At 34.6% G+C, this 22,776-nt stretch overlaps 1 protein-coding gene across 17 annotated transcripts in view; it reads right to left on the bottom strand.

Annotated features, from left to right (window-relative positions):
• The window catches only part of HMBOX1 (homeobox containing 1), a 191,070-nt gene that overhangs the window by 47,473 nt on the left and 120,821 nt on the right, over window positions 1-22,776 (bottom strand). For all 17 annotated transcript variants that reach the window (XM_077868685.1, XM_077868684.1, XM_077868683.1 and 14 more), the window contains 2 exons: window positions 16,928-17,038; window positions 5,864-6,017 (listed from right to left, as the gene is read on the bottom strand). In XM_077868685.1, the coding sequence (XP_077724811.1) occupies window positions 5,864-6,017; window positions 16,928-17,038 (265 nt within the window). The remainder of the gene's footprint in view (window positions 1-5,863; window positions 6,018-16,927; window positions 17,039-22,776) is intronic.

Consider the following 22,776-nt stretch of genomic DNA (forward strand, 5'->3'; position numbering starts at 1 on the left):
CTAACATTCTCTAGTTGTGACCAATAATTTTTTTTAGTATCATTATTACATATGGATTTTTAATAAGTTTGCTGGGCTTCAATCTATTACCACTGGTATTATTACTGATACTTAAGTTATCCCTATTTTTGGACAGGGGGAGCCTCTTCAAATTAGTTCCTGAGTTCTTTTGGTATCAAAAAGATACCATCTGTATCTTTTGTACACCTATCTGTAATGGCCTTCTTGCTTTAACAAGATCCCTAGTCTAACCATGTATATTTTTGTCCCAAGTCTAGAATCAGGCATTTTTCCAAGGAGTGTTAATGGTACTTATGACCACAATCTGGGCTCCAGGCCTGCTAATTTCTACTAGGTTGATCATTGTCTATGGGTTTTTTGAGTACGTAAAGGTGGAAAGTACACCTCTCCTTTTTTCAAGGGAAACTATAACAAATTCACGTTATTATTTATAATTCATATTCAAGATTTTAGGACCCATAAAAATGATAGCTGGCTTCTTAGCAGAAATTGACAAGCTTATCCTAAAATTCATATGGAAATACAAGGGATCTAGAATAGCTGAAACAATCTTTAAAAAGAAGATAGTGGAAAATTGGTATTTCCAGATTTCAAAATTTACAATAAAACTGTAATTGTAACAGTGTGGTAAAAATATCAATGGAACAGAACAGAATTGAAGAGTCTCCCTCAAATTTATAGTCAAATGATTTTTGACAAGGGTACCAAGACTAACCAATGGGAAAAGAATAGTTCTTTCAACAGTGCTGGGAAAACTGGATAGCAGCAAGCAAAAGAATGATTTTGGGTCCCTCCCTCACATCATATGCAAAAATTAACTTTAATGGATCAAAGACCTAAATAAGAGTTGTAAGTATAAAATGCCTGGAAAAAACACAGAAATAAATCTTATGCCTTTGATTTAGGCACAGCTTTCTTTTCTTTTTTTTTTTTTTTACTTTTATTTATTTATGATAATCACAGAGAGAGAGAGAGAGAGGCAGAGACATAGGCAGAGGGAGAAGCAGGCTCCATGCACCGGGAGCCTGACGTGGGATTCGATCCCAGGTCTCCAGGATCGCGCCCTGAGCCAAAGGCAGGCGCTAAACCGCTGCGCCACCCAGGGATCCCATAGGCACAGCTTTCTTAGGTAAAAAGTAAAGGTACTAATAACAGACAATAAAATAAATTGGACTTCATGAAAATTAAAAGCTTGCATATGCCAAAGGTCATCATCAAGAATGTGAGAGAGCACCCACAGAGTGGAAGAAAATATTTGGAAACCATGTGTCTGATAAAGGACTTGCACCTAGAATACATAAAGAAAACTTACAATTCAGTATAAAGACAAATAACCCAACTTAAAAAATGGGCAAATGATCTGAAAAGACATTTCTCCAAAGATGAAATACAAATAGCCAATAAGCATATAAAAAAAATATTCAAAATCACTGGTTAGGGAAATGAAAATCAAAACCACAATGAGAATCTACTTCATACACAAGGAGGATTATAACTAGTAAGACAACGATAACAAGTGCTGGTGAGGAACTGGAACCATCATACAGTGCTGAGTGGAATGTAAAATGGTACATCTGCTTTGGAAACAGTCTAGCAGTTTCTCAGAAGGTTAAACACCATACATTTGACCATATGACCCAGCAATTCCACTAGTACACAAATTTCACCATATGACCCAGCAATTCCACTAGTACACAAATTTCATTGGTGGCAGTACTATCAATAATAGCTAAAAAGTGGAAACAATCCCAAATGTCCAACAACTGATGAACGAATAAATTAAATATGGCATATCTACAGAATAGAATATTACTTGGCAAAAAAAGAAATGTAATACTGAAATAACCTTCAACATGGATGGACGTTGAAAACATTATACTAAGTGAAAAAAGTGAGTCTACAAACAGCCACGTTTGTTATGATTCCATTCATAAGAAACGTCCAGACTCAGCAAATCTATATACAGGGAAAGCAGATTAATGGTTATGTAGGGTTGGGGGAGAATGGGAAAAAAGAGTGACTGCTACTGGGTAAAAGAGTTTTGGGGGGTAAAGAGAATATTCTGAAACTGATTGTGGTGATGGTTGCAAAACTGTAAATACACTAAAAAGCACTGAATTGTACACTTTAATTAGGTGAATATCTCAATAAGGCTGTTATTAAAAGTATAAATTAAAGATAAATTTCTATATGCACACACATACACAAGATAATAATGTTTTACTTATTTTGATTTTATATGGTTTACACTGAAAAACTTGATTCCTAGTAACACTATGATTGTCTCACCTATATCTGTATTTATACAAATAAAAATAGTACCTGAATAATAATATTACCAACATTAGTAAAAACAAGGTAAGATTTTTTTGTAGTTTTTATTCCTAAACTGTATCCCACCAAGAAGCATAGTCAAAATACTGTGTTATAAAGTTATTTGGTACAGTTCAGGAATGTTTAGTTCACAGATTTGTTTCATTTTAGCTATTTTTAGGGGTCATCTTCCCCTCCATTTCAATCTAATTTTGTTTTATAATTACATAAAATATTTACATGGTTACAATGTGAAAACATGGTATATTTAGAGAAGTCCAGTTCTGTTCTTGTCCCCTCCACAATCTGTTTTTCTTCCTCCCCTTCTCCTATTGGTAATCCATTTTATTTTATGGTATATTCCTTCATTTTAAAACAAATTAAAAGCAAATACATAAATACATAAGTGATAGCCTGCATTTGACACTGTTTTTTTTAACATTATATTGTGCAGATCACTGTATACAGAAAAGTATTCATTTCGATGGTTACCAAAATGCAAAAAAGCCTTACAAAATATTTAAGTTATGGTACAGAAGGACACGTATGATTTTCATTCTGTAGAAAGGACAATTCATTTCTTTTGCTGCTGCATAGTACTGTACTATTTGAGCCTGGGAACCAACATATGGGTAAACTGTAATTTATTCACCCAGCCCACTACTGGACACATAGGTTGTAATCAATATTTTGATATTATTGTAAACAGGGCTCCTATATTTATACTTTTGTCAGCTTGTCTCTGGGATAATTTTCTAAAAGTGGGAATGCTGAGTCAAAGGGCAAATCCATGGGTAATTATCCCCAATACTCTCAAATTCCTATCCATGGAAATTACTACGTTTTGCATTCCCACAAGTAATGTATGAGAGTGCCCTTTTCCAATCAATGGAAATCAATCAATAAAAAAAATGTTATGGAACTTTTGGAGTTTTGCCAATGTGATAGGAGAAGAAGTGTCTCAGTGTAATTTTAATATGAATTTCTCTTACTGTGAGTTAAACTGAACATTCTTTTATATATAAGAGGCATTTGCATTTGTTTTTCTGCTGGTATCTTTAGTTTCCTACAGATTTGGTGGTCTCTCTCTTTTAAAAGTTGTTTTACACATTAAGGTTAATCATACCAGCAAATGTTTTTTTCCTAAGTCCTACTTAGGAAAAATTTCACCATTTCCAGGGTATTTGTATTTTCTTCTATTATTGATATGGATTCACTTTTTTTAATTCATTTGAAATTTGTCTTGGTGTATGACATGAAGAATGAATAATTTTTGACTTATACCAGTAAGTCAGCTTAGTACTTTGCTTGGCTTTACAGCCTGTAAATAGGCATATTTATGTGCCTATTCAGTATAGTGAAAGACATCACACATTACTCTGAGGCCAGGGAATTTTACATTCCATGTTCTGAAGATATAAAGTTCCACTTTCACAGAATGAAATCATACTGTGATCTATTGCTATTAAATACTTTGAAAGGCTTTTTGCATTTTTGCAGCTACTGGAACGAACCATATACATTCTTGCTGGTTGTGCCAAGTAAGATAAAATTAAACCCAATAACCAATTCCTGGATTAAAGACACTTATTAATTAAAATTAAGGTCAAAAGGTGAAAATTAAGATTAAATGGGAGTCTTATACAGGGTAAGTGCTCATATCTTTTTTTTTCTTCTTCTTCTTTTTTAAAGTAGGCTCCATGCCCAACGTGTAGCCCAATGTGGGGCTGGGCTTGAACTCACAATCCTGAGATCAAGACCGGAGTCGAGATTAAGAGTTGGACACTTAACCAACTGAGCCACCCAGGCAACCCTCAGTATCTTTTTAGCTGAAATTTGACCAATGTGATTTTGTGGGTAGTTTTTGTTGATTTGGGAAAAAATAAAAAGAAATGCAAAGATTGCAAGGTTTAATTTTGAAAATACGTTAGGAATATCACAATCATTATTAATATTATCAATTTTAACATTAATCTTTCTTCACACTGACATTATGTTAAAAATGTGTATTGCTATCTTCATGAAAAAATTAAATGGCTGGATAAGTAGCAAAATTAGAACTTATACCAAGTAGAAACTAATACCAAAGTTTATTCTGTTACCCAGAGGAAAATATATAATGCTGCAAATCTTTACATTTGATAGTATTTAAATTCATGTCTATTATGTCAGAAGTTCTGAAGAAGGTTTTTAAAAGAATCAAAATTTCTAGATACGAAAAATAAAGCAGATTGTAAATGTCAGGACTCTGGGATGAAAAAAGTCTCCCTCTTCTACTTAGCTGCTCAAGCATATAAGGATTCATTACTCAATGAATGGCCTCTACTGGAATTTACAGTAAAGAGAGCAATGAAAGTAACATATGATAACATCAATGAATAATCTACAGTCTCATTTTGGCTACTTTAAGCAAACTTTTTAATTTCAGCCCAATCACAAGAACAAAACCATGGCCTTAATTTTGACATTTTCAATCTCCCTTTATTTCAGGTAGTGATGTTTATGAGCTGGGAGATTAGGAAAGAGGCAGGAAGAGAGATGGCAAAAGTCCTAGAGACATACATGGTTCTCTACTGGCTATTGAAAAACTTCATTTTATAGATGAAAAAGTTACTGCTCAGAGTTTGTGACCTAGACAAAGTTGCACAGCTGGTTAAATGGCAAAGCCAAACCAAGGTTTCAGGTCTTTGACTGAGTTATTAAATGCTTTATCCAGTTAAACTCAGTTTTAAAAATTCAATTCCATTTTTCCCATTATCTAAATTATTAAGAAATCTCAATATGAAAATTCAATTGTTTTTATCTTTGCCTGATATCTTTTTTTCTATATTTAATCTTAGGAAGTAAATACTTTTCTAGTGGAAAATTATTACCTTATTGAATATAAAACTCTCCATCTAAAAAAAATTCTATAAACATTCCTTGTAGGTAGGAGACTAAAAGAATAATTTTACTACAGGATCCACCTTAAATATACTGAACATTTAAAATCATATTTAATTAACTTATATCATTCCAGATAGGATAACTGAAGCTAAGGTCAAATTCTAGTCTAAAACATACTGAGGATTTACTATGGATCAGGTACTAGTGCTACAGTTAGAAGATAAATTACCAAATCAAAATAAAAACATGTATTGTAACCTTTGGGACTAAGCTCCTGATTGAAAGAAGTGAAATTTCAGTGGTCTCCTATACAAATATTCAATATTTCTGATGAAAATAAAACTTTGAAGAGTGTTTCCAAAATACAATATAAAGATCTAAATTAAATAAAATCTTCCAAAGTTTCTGAAATTACTGAGAACACTATTAAGTTATATTTATAGATGTTAACTCCAGTTTTATGAATTCTCAATGACAAGATCATCTTATTTCAGTAATACAGCATTTAAAATACTCCAAAATATACTTAGAGATAGAACCTAGATTCCAAATTACTTGTCTGAAATGAAGACTATCCCAATCTATCTAAAGTTTCTCTCTTTGCTAAGGTTGGGAGATTGCTAATGGGAAAGGACACATGTACCTTTCCATGACAGCCAGGCACTCCTTTCTCCAGGTAAATCGACTCCCTCGTCGTAGTCGGAAGGTGCCAGATGTGGCAGAGACTGGGGGAGGTGTTTGTCTCCATTCTGGGTCCTCTATCGGAATGGGGGCTGGTCTCATACTTAGTGTAGCCCCTGAAATAAACAAGACATTTTTAGCAAATATCTTGCAAGTTATTAAAATCAATGACAAATATAATCATGAAATTAACAATAAATTTTTGTCCTTCCATTGGAACTTGCAAGCCAAATACATTTGATATTTACATTAAAAAAAATCCCCTGGGGGTCTCACAGTGCCCGTCCCACGCCAATGCAAACTGTTCCCTTGAAACCACTGCCTAGCCTCTGTGCTACAGGCTATGGGCACTGAAGCAGATTGCTCTATGGGGGGAAAATGTGACCCAAACAAAAATTCAAGGGACAGAAACTCTTCCTTAAAAAGTTTATAATTATTTTAAAATGTCATTTTTTGGATCACTTGTCTTTTATCTTTGTTTATATAATTTTTTGAAATAAAGCCCAAAATCTATCTCTTTAAGGGAAAAGGGAAGTATGGTCTTTGGACCAGTGACTAATTAATTAGAGTATCTTCTGAAAAATCTTTCTTGAAATTCCCGATAGTTTTAATCTTTCGAACAATATACACTATATGATCAGAACTTTTTGTTACCACTCAAAGGACTCTTGTTACTGAGAAAATAGAGCCCTTAAAGAATGTATGCAGATAGAAGATGAATTTAAAATAGCCCTAATTGTGGTAAACTCTTAAAAAAGGTCAAATATATAACATCAAAGACAGTAAGGTAGTATTCAATATGATTTGTCTACTAGTTAACTAAAATTAGATCCCCATAGGTCTACTACCTGTTATAGCTATACTGGTTTCTGTTACCTCTTCAATGTAATAAAACTAATGGGGAAAAATGTAATTAGGACATTTTATTAATTTAGACTAGTCTTTTCTTTTCTTTTCTTTCTTTTTTTTTTTTTTAAGATTTTATTTATTCATGAGAGACACAGAGAGAGAAAGAGAGAGGCAGAGACACTACCAGAGGGAGAAGCAGGCTCTATGCAGGGAGCCTGATATGGGACTCAATCCCAGGTCTCCAGGATCAGGCCCTGGGCTGAAGGTGGCGCTAAATCGCTGAGCCACCCAGGCTGCCCTAGACTACTCTTTTCTTAAATAATGAACTACTTACTAATGATGCATGTATTCTTAAATTCACCATCTCCCACCATCTTTCTTTTGGTTTGCTCTAGGTTAGAAGCTAGAAAAACAAAACAAAACCCTAAAGACAAACAAAAAAAACCCAACATTGTTTCTGACCTCTGTAGACTTATTTCAATGAATTTAAATATAACTTGATATGTGTTCATAGAGTTCAGTCCTGGGATCTCCCACTGTTTCCCTTCATTCTCTATACCGTTAAATTCGTCTTCCCAAAGTATAATTATGATCATAGCATTCCACTGATCAAAAAGCCTTCAAAAAGTTCCTACTGCCTATGGAATAAAATACAAACTCTTAATATAGCCCTAGAAAGATAGGTTAGAAATTGTTAGAAGTATGTGGAATAATGCACATAATAAATATGTATTGATTTTTTCATAAGAGGAATCATACACTATTTATTATTACACATTGTAATTAATATGTTGGGTGGTTTTTCTATTTTACTACATTCAGATCTCTCTTTGTAGACCCCCCCACCCTTAATGTAAGCTACATATTTATATGCATTGTTATACAGAGGCCCAGTATTTTAACCAATCCTGATTTTCCTCTCCAAACCTGTTGTCTTACAGCCCTTTCCAGCTGAGTAAATGGCATCCCTATTTTTCAAATTGCTTGGCTCAAAATTTGCAGATACATCTTTGACCTCTCTACTTCTCCTATGTATCATATATCCAGAATATAGCAAACCTTGTTAATTTTATCTTCAAAGTATATACAGATTCAGATCAATTTATATTACGTCAACAGGCTTTAGAATAAGCCAGCATCATCTCTCCAAAGCATAACTTTCTGGGATAGGTTCCAAAGATAGCCCTTCACAATAAGTCACACCTCCTGGTAATCATACCCTTGAATTCTAAGCTGGTCCTGTGACATGTTTTGACAACAGAAAATGGAAAGAGTTCAAGGCTAGGTCATAAAATGCTTGCAGCTTCTAACTACATCTCCTGGAATACAGGTTCTGGGGGGAAACCAGTTACCATATAAGAAGTATGACTAACTTGAGACTGTGATATTGTAAGGAAGCCCAAGCTAGCCGCATGGGGTGAAAGATGCCCAGCTACCCCCAGGTGCCACAGATGAGGAAAAAAAGCCACTCTGGGTATTCCAGTCACAGCAGACACCATGTAGAGAACTGTATAACCCAGCTGACAGAAAGGCCCTAGTACCAATAGAGTCATGTGGTAGTCAGCCCTCAAGGTGGTTTCAAGGAACTCTGCCTACTGGTATTCACCCTGTTGTGTAGTCCCTTCTCATACTACACCAGGTTAGTCTGTGTGACAAAAAACATATGGTAGAAGTGAATATATATTATATCTGACATTAGATTATAGAATACACCATAGTATCTTATCTTAGTAGCTCTGCCTCTTAGATCACTTGCTCAGGGGAAAAATAGCTGCCAAGTTTTAAGGACACTCAGGGAGCCTAGGTAGAGAGGAATTGAAATCCCTGGGCAACAGGCAGAAAGGAAACTGAGGCCTGCCAAATCACTCATGGTAGTGGTCTTAGAGGCAGACTGTCCAGCTGCTGACAGCTCAACTAGAACCTCATTAGAACTCTGAGCAGAACCATCTTAGCTAAGCCACTACTGGATTCCTGACCCACAGAAATTGTGAGATAACAAATGTTTGTTGTTTTTAGCTAAGTTGTAGGGCAATCTGTTGCACAATAATATAAAACAAATATAAGACATTATAACCATCTCTAATTGTTTATTTCCCATATTCCCCAATATACTATTATGATTATTACTAATTATTCACATTTATAAATTTGGCAGGAAAAAATTTCCTTTAATATAGAGATTTCACAATTAGTAAGAAAGAGCATCTTATTTACTGAACTTTATATATGTTTTCTTATGAATTTATATCTTTTGTCTTTTTCTTTTGAGGTATCCATTTAATGGTGTGTTGAAACAATATCAATTGCTAGTTCTAGAGATTGCAACTTTTTCCCCAGTTTGTCATTTGTCTTCATGGTGTGCTTTCTTTTTTCCTTTTTTTTTTTTAAGATTTTGTTTATTTATTCATGAGACACAGAGAGAGAGAAAGAGAGAGGCAGAGACACAGGCAGAGGGAGAAGCAGGCTCCATGCAGGGAGCCCAACATGGGACTCGATCCCGGGTCTCCAGGATCACACCACCCAGCGGTGCTAAACCACTGAGCCACCTGGGCTGCTCTATGGTGTGCTTTCTGATCTTAAATCTTACATAGTCACATTTGTCAACCTCTTCTTTTGTGGTTTGTTTTGTATCATTCAGAATATTTTTATAGTTTTCTTATTGTTTAAACCTTTAATAGATTTATTAGATACAAAAATGATTTCCTGTGGTGTGTGATGCAAAATAAGTATTTAACTTGTTCCTCAAAAGGACAAGTGTGTCACCACACAATGCTTTAGAGATTCATGGCTTAAATGTATGACAGACTGTAGCCTGCTACCATAGTTCAAAGAAAGTTTTACTGGAACACAGCCATACTCATTCATTTACATGTTGAATTTACATTACCCTACATTTGGATCAAAGTTAACAAAGTTTAGGCATAAGGAGAAAATATGGGATTGGAGAGTTTCAAAGTCTTTGTTTTGGTACTTTTCTGAATGCAAGCAGGAATTACAACATAACATGGGCTCTGGAATCTACCTAAGTTACATTATATAAATTCTGTTCCAACAGACATGATAAAAGGTTCAAGGCAGAGCCAAGCAGCTATCTCTCTTTACCAAGAGAAAGGTAAAACAGACTGGGTAAGGCAATAGGTCCTCTCATCCAAGGCCTAACTTCTGGTAGAACAATAGAATTTCAGGGCTTCAGTGGGTAAAAGATAGAAAATAGGTCAGTAAATTGTAATTAGAAGGCCACATTAGAACTATAGCATGTTTTCTTAGTTGAGTATAAATAAAATAAAGAATACAAAGAATCTTAATCATGAGATTCAAGAAAATCAGCTAACTGATAATAATGGTTCTTTCTTGGTACTGGTGTTTATTGGTCACGTAACTTCTTTATAATGTTCTATAATATCCAATTTTTCTATATAAAGAAATTTAGGTGAAATAAATTACTTTAAAAAGAAATCAAGGCAACTTATGCACAGACGGGTAGAAACTCAGTAATTTCAAACTTATAAACATACTGAATTTGAAACATAATATTATTGTATTACTTCTGAAGTTTTTCTCTTGCTCCTTTTTCTTTTTCAATGTAGCAGTATTTAAAAATAGCACAAGCAGCATTCTGGAAACACTCCAATAAACACAGATTTGTTCTAGAAACCTTAGTTAATCTTGCTTTAGTCAAAGCGGATGGAGAGCAATGAATAACCCAAGAATGGGTCCAAAATTATAGACTCTGACAGAAAAATACAAAGATACTAGAATGCAGGCTTTAAATCTCTCTGAAGTAAAATATGGGAGTCCTGGATTGGCTAAAAAACCCACTTTTTTTTTTTTTTTTACAGGAAATTTGTTATCTATTTTCTTTACAGAAACATTTTTTTCCCTTCTTGTATCTGGGCTCTCATTAAGATTTTGCACATTTATCTAGCAACTCTAAACCCAAGAGGAAAAAAGTCTCCCTAATTTGCTGATAGATTTTTAAATTTTGATAAATGTTCCCTTTGTATATATGATAATTTTCTTATCAGATTTACTTCTGAGTGAGCCTTTGCCAGTCAATTAATAAAATATGACTATAAGCATGTCATTACTATCCTGTTCATAGAAGCTACCTTCTCCAAAAGTAATTTCTCATTGTCCCCTATGTCACACACGATTTTCCTGAGGCACTGACACTCTGCAATAGTGAAGGGAGGAGGCATTACTTCTGATCTCCAAATTTACTTCATGTGCTTGCTGCATGAGCCTCCTGGCAAACTTTATTTGTTTAATTTAGAAATAGGCAAAATCTGTGCCATGAGCCAAGAGGAACTCAGCAAACTCTGTCTGTTATAGCAATGTTTAAATTAGACAAGGAAAAAGACTGCTGAGCCTAATTTGATTAAATAAAGGGTTTTTGATGTCAACCATACTGAATTTAGTACCCACTTCTTTTAAAAAATAGGCATTTTCTTGTAAATGTTTTCATAAGAAACAAGATAAAATGCATTTGATCAGTTTCCATCAGTCTATTTTATTCATACCCCTTGGCAGGCTTTGGGATATGCTGGGAAATTCTAATGATGGTCTGTTTATTAGAGGACTACAGTATATCTGTAACTATTGGGTTATCAGTAAAAATAACCTAAATATCCTCTCTATTATTATTTTTCTTGCTGAGTTCACTTAGAAAGAGACTAGGGGAAAAAAAACCAACCCATATATCCAAATGGATCCAGAGTAAAAAGGCTGAAAAGGAGAACTCCAATCAAGGTATACAAAGAGAAATGCACGGAGTCTAAAAATAGAGGCACAGAATGTACAAACATTTTTAATTTATTTTCTAAATGCTTACATTTACAGAAAAGAAAAAAAAAGTCACTTTTTCATTTTGTGATTTTTCTTAATTTTGCATTTTTCCCCAGAATATATGCAATGGGACAGCACCATTTACATTTATTTGGATGAGCAAGTAAAATTTGTGAAATAAAAGAACTTCCTATCAATAAGCAGGTCTGGACTATGTGAACCTAGGTTCTTCAGTTTTTGAAGCTGTTAACAAGGCAGATTAATTTCTTTTTTGCCTTTCTCCTTCTCTCCCTTCCTTCTTGCCTTTCTTCCTCTCTCTCACCTTTTCATGAAATTTTATATGTACCTTTTGAATATATAGTACAAGTACAAAATTTATAAAGACAAAAAATGTTATATAGTTAACAGTCTCCCTGCCATCCTGTATTTCCAGTCTCTCAGAGCTCTATAGAGCCTTCTTTAGTTCTAAATACAGCTGGCTAGAAGTGTTCTATGTTTATATAAGCATGTATGTATGTGTATGTATTCCCTCTATATATAGACAGTATACTGTATCTATTGTTTTGCACCTTACTTTATTTACTTATGAATTTGATATTACCACATATAAATTCAATTCATATAAAGCCCTCCTTTAAAAAAAATAGCTATTTACCCTTCATACTATTCCATTGTACAGATATACCATTTATTTAACCAGTTCATGACTGAGAGATATTTAGGTAGATTCCAATCACCTCTGCAATGACCTGCAAAGAAGATTCTTATATACTATAAACACTTAATGACCAGATAGTGGATAAGCTCATTTTAGGTGCTAACATAATTTTAGTTCATCTTATCCAAACAGAATAGTCATTTCAGTGTCCATGGAGAAGAAACAATACGATTCTTTAGTTATAATTAAAGGTTATTTTAAAATCAACAAAGGTGCATTAACCTAGAAAGAATTCCATCATATTAGGTCTTACAATAAAGGTAAAAATGCAAAGAATAACTTCTAAATATTAAATTTTAATTGGTAACATCCGACTACTGTTGATGCTATGAAAACTATCAAATGACAATCACAAACTTATCCTCTTCTCTTCAGTTAACTTTAAATTCTGTCCTACAAAACCTGTATGGATTTGGTTTTCAAATAAAAACCAGAAAGTTTTAATGAGGAGAAATCAGTAATACAACTTCATTAAAAAGCAAATGCACATAATTAGGGGAACTTATTCTTTCTTTTTAAAATTTATTTTAAAGAAACTGTACACCCAATATGGGGCTCAAATCCAGATTAAGAGTTACATGCTCTGCCAAGGCATGAGCTAGCCCAGGCACCCCTAGGAAACTTATTCTTAAAAGGAGGTACTGGGATGCCTGGGTGGCTCAGGAGTTGAGCGTCTGGCCCTGGCTCAGGGCATGATCCGCGGTCTCAGGATCAAGTCCCACGTCGGGCTCCCTGCCTGGAGCCTGCTTCTCCCTCTGCCTACGTCTCTGCCTTTCTCTGTGTCTTTCATGAATAAATAAATAAAATCTTTTAAAAAAAGAGGTATTATCTCCTTAAAGAAAGCTATTCCTTATCAACAGCTGGATGAATGCTGTTAGTCCTTTCCTATTTTCCTGTTTCAATGGCCTAGTTTCACCTTCATTCCAATTTCCTGATGATGGTTTAGCCTAACTCTGGTTCAAGACAGACTGAAGTAAAAAAATAAGATCAAAATCAAAAAGATAATCTTTTAATAAAACAGCTTCAGAAAAACATTATACTACCCCAGTGCTAAAAATGGGATTCCAATAGAGGTATTCTGCAGTTGGCAGTGCTATCAGGTCAGTTGTGGGGGCCTGATAGCTGCACCTTAGTCCTCTTCCTCTTTCTGGTGAGAATTCATTTTCCTGGTATCCTGGTCCCTGCCTGGGATTGGAGCCCAGCCTTGAAATCTCAGTATGGGATGGGAATTTAGCTTCACCAACTGTGATTAGATTATATCAAGGCAGTATTCTAAGTGCCAAATCCAAGAGACAAAAATCCCTTCTCTTATGGAAGCTGATTGCCTGACACAGTTTACTAATGTTTGTCCTCCAAAGTCTTCATGTTCTGTCCTATACATTTTTGAACATGTTGACAATCCCTTTGGTGTTCCTCCCCTGGCAGTCAACTGCTGAAATGTGACCACATTTATGAAACCCCTAGGTAACAGTTCCTTATTTACCTAATCAAACCTTTGCTATCAGCCTAAGCTGCTCTATTAAGCAGACCAACTGCCAAGTTTTTGTCACTCACCATCTGATTTGCTTTGCTGTGTGCAAGTCATGGGAGGATTGAGGTCTTTGGGAAGACTGCTTAGAGCTGCACTTGAAGTGTTGCTTCAAGTATGATTTATCTTAAGACTATCCAGTTTGGTAGCCACATGTGGTCATTGTAATGCACCTGAAATGTGGCTGACTGGAAATGGTATATACTTCAAGTGTAAAATACACACTGGATTTCAAAAATCAGTACAAAAAGGAAGAGGAAGGAAGGGAAGGAGGGAGGGAAGGAAGGGAGGGAACTGGAGGGAGGAAAAGAAAGAGAAAGGGAGGGAAACAAAGGAACTGGAGGGAGGGAGGAAGGAAAGGAAGAAGGGAAGAAAGAAAGGAGGAAAAGAAGAAAGAAAGATGGGTGCCTGAATGGCTAAGTCGGTTAAGCATCTGACTCTTGATTTTGATTTCAGCTCAGGTCTTGATCTCTTGGTTGAGTTCAAGCCTTGCAGTGCGGGTTCCACACTAGGTGTGGAATTTACTTAAAAAAAAAAAGAGAGAGAAAAAGAAGCCTCAGTACTTTTTAAAAGTATTGATTAAATGTTGAAGTGTTAATACATATTTTCTAAATAAAATATATTATTAAAATTAATTTTAGCTATCTCTTACTTTTTAAAGTAGCTACTAGATAATTTTAAATTACATGTTATTTGTATTATATTTCCACTGAATTGTGCTGCTTTAGAACATTTAGCCAATAGCAGCAACAAAAGAGTCATTATTTCGAGAGATTTGCTTACATATCCAGCTATCATTAGAAGAGTACCTAAAAATGAAAGTTCTTTGCAGAAAAAATTGCTAGCTAATAAATGCTGAAGGATTTAAATAAGATCATCATCATTTTGCAATCCCCACTGGAATAACTCATTTAGGTAAGCATCATCATTGGATGCTAAGACCACTGACAAAAGGTTGATGTCAAAGAGGCTATCCATCCAGTGGCAAAATGACGCCCTATGGATTATTTACAAACTACAGAGACAAGACCTGGTGGTCATTATTTTAACAAATGCCCAAACTTAGCATATGAACAGTGCTACAACCTAACATTACACGCATCTTGATATATGAGGTAAATGTTACCGACAAAGCATTTTGCTCCAATGTTTTATTGTGAAAATTTTCAAACATACAGCCAACAATGAAAGAATTTTATGATGAAAATCTATACTCAAATCATATATTTTACTTACTTTATCACATTATCCATCTCCTTATCCATTTTATTTTGATGCATTTCAGAGTACACTGTAGACATTACTACAAGCCCTCTCTAAATAATCTATGAAGTATTCTTGCCAAAAATGTTTAACCTGAATCTAATCAAGCCTCTAAACCTAACTTCTAGTTAACAGCAAATACAGGGGCTATAGAGGAGTAAATTAATTGACACTAAGAAGAAACAGAAAAATCTAGAATATGGGACATTCTGTAAGACTAGATGGTTTAACAGGTTTGTTATGGAAAAAAAAAAGTTTGAGTGACTAGATTTAAGAGTCTAAAAAGACATAACAACAAATTCCAATTTGTCAATCTAAATCAGATACTATTTAATAAGAAAAAGACATACTTGTAACAATTAGAGAGATATGAATATAAACTAGATGTTAGATGGTATTATGGAATTATTATTAGTTTTCTTAGATATGGTAACGGACTGTGGTTATGCAGGACTATGGTAACGGACTACAATTATGAATGCTGAAGAGAAAGAGATGCGTATACATGCATATACGTACATATTTAAATTTATTTATTTTCTAGGGATAAGGCAAATATAGCAGAATGTTAATAACTATTGTATCTAAGAAGAAAGTAAACAGTGTTCACTCTGCTGGTCTTTGAACTTTTCCATACAACTGAAACATTTCAAAATAGAAAGTGGGGGGCAGGGTAATTAAAAAATTCATTGTAGAGAGGCTGATATATGTCTGTTCTGTTTTGTCCTGTCTGGGCCTTTCAGACCAGGAATGTGATCTTTTTTTTAAAAAAAAAAAATCTTACCACGCACGTTTCTCTAATATTATTTCTACCTCAGAGTCAATGCTATTAATAGCTAAGTCTTCAATATGCAATATTCCAACTGATGATTTAATCTATAGTAAGCAAAGGCTTTAATGCTATATAGTATTACAAAAGGCTAAACTTGAGATCATGCTCATTGCCACCAGTCTGCATAATGTATAGATTAAGACAGGCTGCCATACAACTTCAGACTTTATGTACCATTTGTTAAAAGTATCCTACAATAGGTCTTGCCTATTCCTGGCAACTTCAGACATAAAGATTTTATTTTTGTTTTTTATAAAAATTGTATTTATTCATGAGAGACACACAGAGAGAGAGGCAGAGACGTAGGCAGAAGGAGAAGCAGGTTCTCTACAGGGAGCTTGATGCGGCACTCGATCCCAGGACCCCTGGATCATGACCTGAGGCAACGGCAGGCACTCAACAAAGGAGCCACCCAGGTGCCTCCAGACATAAAGGTTTCAGTGATCTTCCTTCGCATTTCATTCTACTTTTCAACCTATTGCTGCTTCCAAAGTCATGAGAGCAGCTTCACTCTAAAGTCCGAAAACATGCTTATCACCCAGGTAATTAGGAACAGAAAATCATTAGCAGAGATCACTGGACACAGTATAGCAATAACTAAATAAAAGTATGAATTTTACATTACTAACTAAAATAACATTTACCCCGCCCCCAAAAAAGATATGGAATCTTTATGTGTGTACCTTTAGTCGAAAAACAGAAAGAAGCCACTGACAATCATGATCTGTCTTTGAAACTATCGTCAGAAATAGCATACAACCTGGAAACAAAGAGGTGCCTTGGAGGAAGGAGGGAACATGACTAGATAGTATTAGACACTAAGTTAAAAAATGGTACTATGAGGGTTTAGGTTTTACAGTTAATGTTCTTTGGATGAGACGGAGTACATTCAGGGTGATATGGCTGTAGACAGGAGTGCTCTCTGGGAAAAAGGAACAACAGTAAAGTATGAAATCACCTTAGTGAAGACCAGTCAGCACATAGATTTAATAAAGTAATTAACTACATTTGTCTTGTTTCAGATGCAATAAAATGAAGAAATGATATTTACCAGGGTTTGTCTTCTCAAGTTGATACCATCGGTAAAATGCTCTTTTCTTCTGTTCACTCAGGTCTGACCCCTGCTGCAACAGCCAGTGAGAGATCCGGCTCTGGCTGATACCTGTGGCAGAGAGAGAAACAGCTGTGAGGGCACTGTTGGTTCTAGGTTACTGCGTGCTTTATTCTCTGAGTCACTCTATATAACAAAGCACCATGAGCAAACTCTCTAATATTGAACTTTTTTGTAAATGACTGCACTGGCTAGAATATATTCAGAAATGATCTACAAAGCAAAGCATTTTATTAAACAAGACTTGAAAGTGGTCTCTAAAATTAATCTATAAGCTAAGTTCATGTGAGATAAAGAGATTCTTACTAGTTGTATGTTGGAAGCTGATTCGATTTGTATTCCTACTACTACCACCACCTGAAGCCCAATCCTGGTTGAGAATATTAGAATATTAGAACTTTTACCAGATACAAGAAGAAGGAAAAAAAAAAAATCAAGCCAGCAAGTTTAGCTATTCATTATCAATACTGAGAAAAAAGATTTAGGGACTGAGAAAGGAGAGGTCATTGAAAATAGCCTCTTCAATAAGGCTTCTAGCTTATTTGTTAATTCATGTAGGCATTTTCAGACTCCTTACTATTACTACAGGTAACAAAGAACTGGAAGAATTTTAGAGTTATGCTACAATACGACCTATTAAGAAATCTCAAGAGGTAAAGACATTCTTCTAAGACACAGACTTATTAAAAAAAAAAAAAACTGAACAGAATATAAAGCAGTAGTTTTCAGCTACCTCTAAGAAGTTCTTGACAGCAATTAATTAGAAATGTGAAAAACCTCCACATGTGAAAGTAAAAAACCATGACTAAAACTTACTAGTATGAGAATCACATGCTTCTTCTGGTCATTATAGCTATACAAAAAAATGAATAATTCAACATACAACTGGCAAAAGCAAAGAGTAATAGGGAAAATAAAACTGTCTTACATACCCGAGGTACTTTGCAAAAGACTATTCAGCTATCATAGAGGGTTAACAGTATCTAAATTCTCCCAAGGAATTACTTATGGTAACTGGATGGTACTGAATGCCACCTGTGCCAACACTCATTTAAAGCTATATAATGCACAACAGGAAGAATGGTTATCATGAAATAACACACCTCCTAACATGAGAAGAAAGAAGAGGGCTGGTGATCACACTGAATTCATTAAAAGCAAGCCCCCAGAGTTTCATACCTTAAAAACCTATGTTACAAGAAAATTTGAGGAAATTGAGGAGAGGAGAATTGTTAAAAGAAAGGTTGGAGTTTTTCAAGCAAGTTTCTCTGACTGGAAATAACTTTCACTTTCAAAGGATGAAAGTCAGTTTTCCAAAACCTAGGTGATAACATTCTCAAGTAATTCACACAGTAGTTTTCCAGTGGACTACAATTCAATGAGATGCAAGTGTTAGCAGCTAGCACTGTATGCTTGTTCTAAGAGAATGCAAATTATTCCATATAATTAAATTAGCCATTTAGCAATGCTTTCACCGAGAGTCTAGTTTCAAACTTTATACTACTTTTTACTTTACTTTTTTTTTTTTTTAAGATTTTATTTATTTATTCATGAGAGACACAGAGAGAGATGCAGAGACATAGAGGGAGAAGCAGGCTCCTCACAGGGAGCCTGATGCAGGACTTGATTCCAGGACTCTGGGATCATGTCCTGAATCGAAGGCAGACGCTCAACCACTGAGACACCCAGGCATCCCTTTTGACCTTACTTTTAAACAAGGGTGAAAAAAAACAATCATTTACCACCATAAAATAAAACATGGTTTTCATGTCATAAAATGAAACTATTTTATATGGATTCTTCATATTGGTACCATACTACTCAAAAATAGGAAATATGAGAAAAATCTCTTAAGAAAAAAAAAGAATATACAGAGATTCAGAAACTTTTAGTATTGAATCTTCTGCACACAAGTCACAGAGCCCACTGGATATTGGAGCTGTCCAGGTCTGGCTGTGCTGTAGTAGAGGAAGAGGGCGAAAGCTCATCAAAAAGAGTTAAATTATGGTCCATTCCCATAATAAAATACTGGGCAGACTTTTAAAATGTTCTAAGACAGCCATTAAAACCAAACTAACACAAAAACAAATCAAATAAACAAAAAGCAATCAATACCAAGTGTTGGCAAGGACATAGAGTCTATGAAACTGTCACATTGCTGACAAAAGTTAGATGTCAGGGCCACTTTGAGAAACACCTGGGCAGTATCTACTAAAGGTGAAAATATGCATACTGTATGACCTAGCAATTTCTTTCCTTGATACAGCACAGAAATTTGTACATACTCAACAGAAACATGGGCACAAGGCATATACATCTTGTACACATACAGGCTTATGTGAGCATTACTCATAATAATCCCCAATCAGAAACAACTCAAACATCTATCAACAGAATACATAAAAATCATGATTTATGCATTCTACTAAAGACTACCATACCAAATAGAAAAAGGATAAACCACTGACTGCTACATGAAACCATGTAAAAAATTTTCACAAAAATAAAGGCCAAATAAAAGGTCAGACATACACATAAAAAAGCCACCCACAACCATATTACTCAATTTATATACAGTTAAAAAAATAAATAAAACTTATCTATATTAATGGGAAAGGGGTTAATTATAATTAACTGGGAGGTGTTATGAAAAAGGGTTATGTAGTGATTGGCATTGTTAACTGGTCTTTTATTTTTAAAAAAGTATTTATTTGTTTATTTGAGAGAGAGAGAGCATACACACAAGAACAGGGGGAAGAGCTGAGGGAGAGGCAGACTCCCGCTGAGCAGGGAGCCTGACAGCGGATGAGGGGCTCCATCCCAGGACCCCCAGGATCATGACCTGAACTGAAGGCAAATGCCCAACCTAATGAGCTACTCAGGTGCCCCAGCATCATTAGTGATTCTGATCTTGATGGTAATTATACATGTCTTTACTTTGTAAAAGTAATTAAACTTGGACACTTTATATATATTTCAATCAAAAAAAAGTTTCCCCAAAAAGTTTTCAAAATTCTATGCAGTGTTTAAAAAATTCAGTTGGTATGTATCAATATGTAGATGACCATGATACAAATGAAAAAGTATACAGTTTTATAAATATATTTTTACATAGCCAAAGATACAAAATAGGAATTTGGAGTGGCTGATTCTTTCTACATTGCATACCTTTATATTATTTTCTTAATCTTCCTACAAAGAAGTATTAATTTATTTTATTTTTAGCCCTTCCCTATAAACACTACATGCTTTATTGGTTGTTTTAAAAACACTGTAATGAAGTTAAACAACAGATATGTGCCAAAAGAAGTTACTTTCAGCCTTCTCTTGCCAATCTCCTGAGGTAAGCAATGTTAACTATTAACATAGGTTGTTCCACAACTTTCTCCATACGTAACCAACCTGATAAAACAAATGGAAAAAAATGTAATAAAGAATATCTTCCTATCTAGTCTTTTGTGTGAGGAGGAAATAAAGAATGTCTTCCCTGTAAATTTAGTATTAATTTTCATATAGTATATACAGAAAATAAAGTAATAAAGTAGTTTTTTCCAGAAGAGTCACTATAAAAACTAAATATGTACAACAACACACTTTGGAGTGATTTTTCTAAATTAGCAGCTTGCTGATAAGGTTCCTTTAACACTCATTCTTCTGTAGCTAGTTCAAGCCTTTGGAACTTTAGTTGATCTAGGTGTCAAAAGGACTTGCTTTTCTTTTCTGTCTGCTTTGGTACTTCTCCTTGGGAGAAAAATTCCCTCACTACCCCGCCCCCCCCCCCCCCCCCCCCCGATGAAAAGAGAAAAAAGTCATTCTCCACATTTTAGCTCTTCAAAACCTCTTCTCCACCTTTCACAGGGAAGAAGAAAAATTCACATATAATTTTCATAACTCTCTTACACTGAGATACTAAAACTAACTCCCCATTAATTTCTTTCCAATAAGAAAGTGATTGGTCACACTGCATTCAAAAGACGAAAAATATCATTCTCATTTACATTCTTTTCTGAGCTTTAGTTTCATCATGCTCCTTCCAGTTCCTCAAATGCCATGCTCCCTTCCACTAGAGGGCTCTCTACTACAACCCATTCTGGCACAAATCCCTAATACTAAAATTTTAAATGTTTTCCACTTCCTGTGCAATGTGTCACTACTGACCAATCAATCACATCATCTTCACCCTTGAAATGTTAGATACAACCATCCAGTGTAACTTTTCAGTCAGCTTCAGGGGCTGCTTTGCTAGCTCCTTACATGTTAGTGTCCCCAGGGTTCCATCTCTAAGAATCTTCTCTCATTCTATACACTCTTCCTTTGGTCATCACAACTATCAAGTCATGATTTTAAAATTCTAAATGCCAATGACTTCCAGAGCACCAGACTGTTCTTTCAAACCTTCTGCGAGATGGCTTCTTGAGATTTTTCCCAGTCTCCAATATCATTAATTTAATTAATATCATCTTCCTTTAAATCTGCTCTTCTTCCCGTGTCCCCCATCTCAATTCTACCTTCCACTCTACTCTTTCCTCCAATCCTCACATGATTACCATATCCAATCCCTTCTTAAAATTCTCTTTATGTTCTCTCCAATCCTCATTCCTGATGTTTGGAATCTCAGCCTCTTTTGTCTACACAACTGAAATAAATCTGATAAAAAGAACAAGCCATCTAAGATAAACAAAGACAAAATCTTCATGATCAGATCCTTTTTAATTACAGGATCATTTCACAATTGAAAAAGTAAAATGTGATTCTTCAGCAGTTTTCTACTTGAGAACTGCAGTCATCTCTACAATTTACCTTTTACAGTGCAACTAGTTATATCGCAAAATTTTAAGTTAAAACACATTCTCCATAGAAATAATTCATAAACATGCAGAAAAAAAATCCATCCTTCGTCCCAACTTTTCCCTTATTTCCTATCCTAGAGTTTGATTTGGTGTGAATCCTTCCTGATTGTTTCCTGCACACTTAAGACACGAACATAAACATACATATACATCTAAGTTTTTTTAAACACATATTTGGAGTTATTCTATACATAACAATGTTTCTCACATAATTGGAATTTTTTATGCAGTACATAATGAATCTTCATCATTCTAATGATGATATAGTATTCTACACCAAAATCCATTTACATATTTACCTATTATTAAACATTCCAGTTGTTGCTAATGGTTTACTATTATAAATGATGATGCAATAAGCACTCCATGTATATCTCTGTATATATGAATGGTTATTTTAGGACTGATTCACAAGAATGGAATTTTTTATTCAAAGCATACGGGCACTGAAGTTTGTGACAAATACCAGATTGCCCCCAAAAAAGGTTGTACCAAATATTATATTCTAACCAATAGTGATGAGACTGTCTCTATACATTCTCATGATTACTGAATACTAAAAAACTTATTTTGAAAGTCTGACTTTTTGTAATGCATGCTCATTATTAAAAAAGAATTATAAGCAATTCAGAGGAAAGAAAAAATTAAGAGGAAAGCTAATAAAAACACACATATATCCAAATTCTTACTACTTAGAAATAACCACACTCATGACAAGATCATTCCAAGCATATGTAGACCCTGGGTAGGCAGAAATAATTGCTAAAGGTGGACATATGCATACTGTATGACATACTATATACAGAATTTTAAAATATAAAATCCAATTTGATTTGGATGGAGAAAAAAATTTTTTAATAAAGTAGAGTGGAAATAAAAGATGTACTCAGGTTTAGTAAATGCTTTTTAAAGGCAAGTAAGGTACCTAAAGGAATACAT

The sequence above is a fragment of the Canis aureus genome, chromosome 24, assembly GCF_053574225.1.
Source record: "Canis aureus isolate CA01 chromosome 24, VMU_Caureus_v.1.0, whole genome shotgun sequence".
Lineage (NCBI taxonomy): Eukaryota > Metazoa > Chordata > Mammalia > Carnivora > Canidae > Canis > Canis aureus.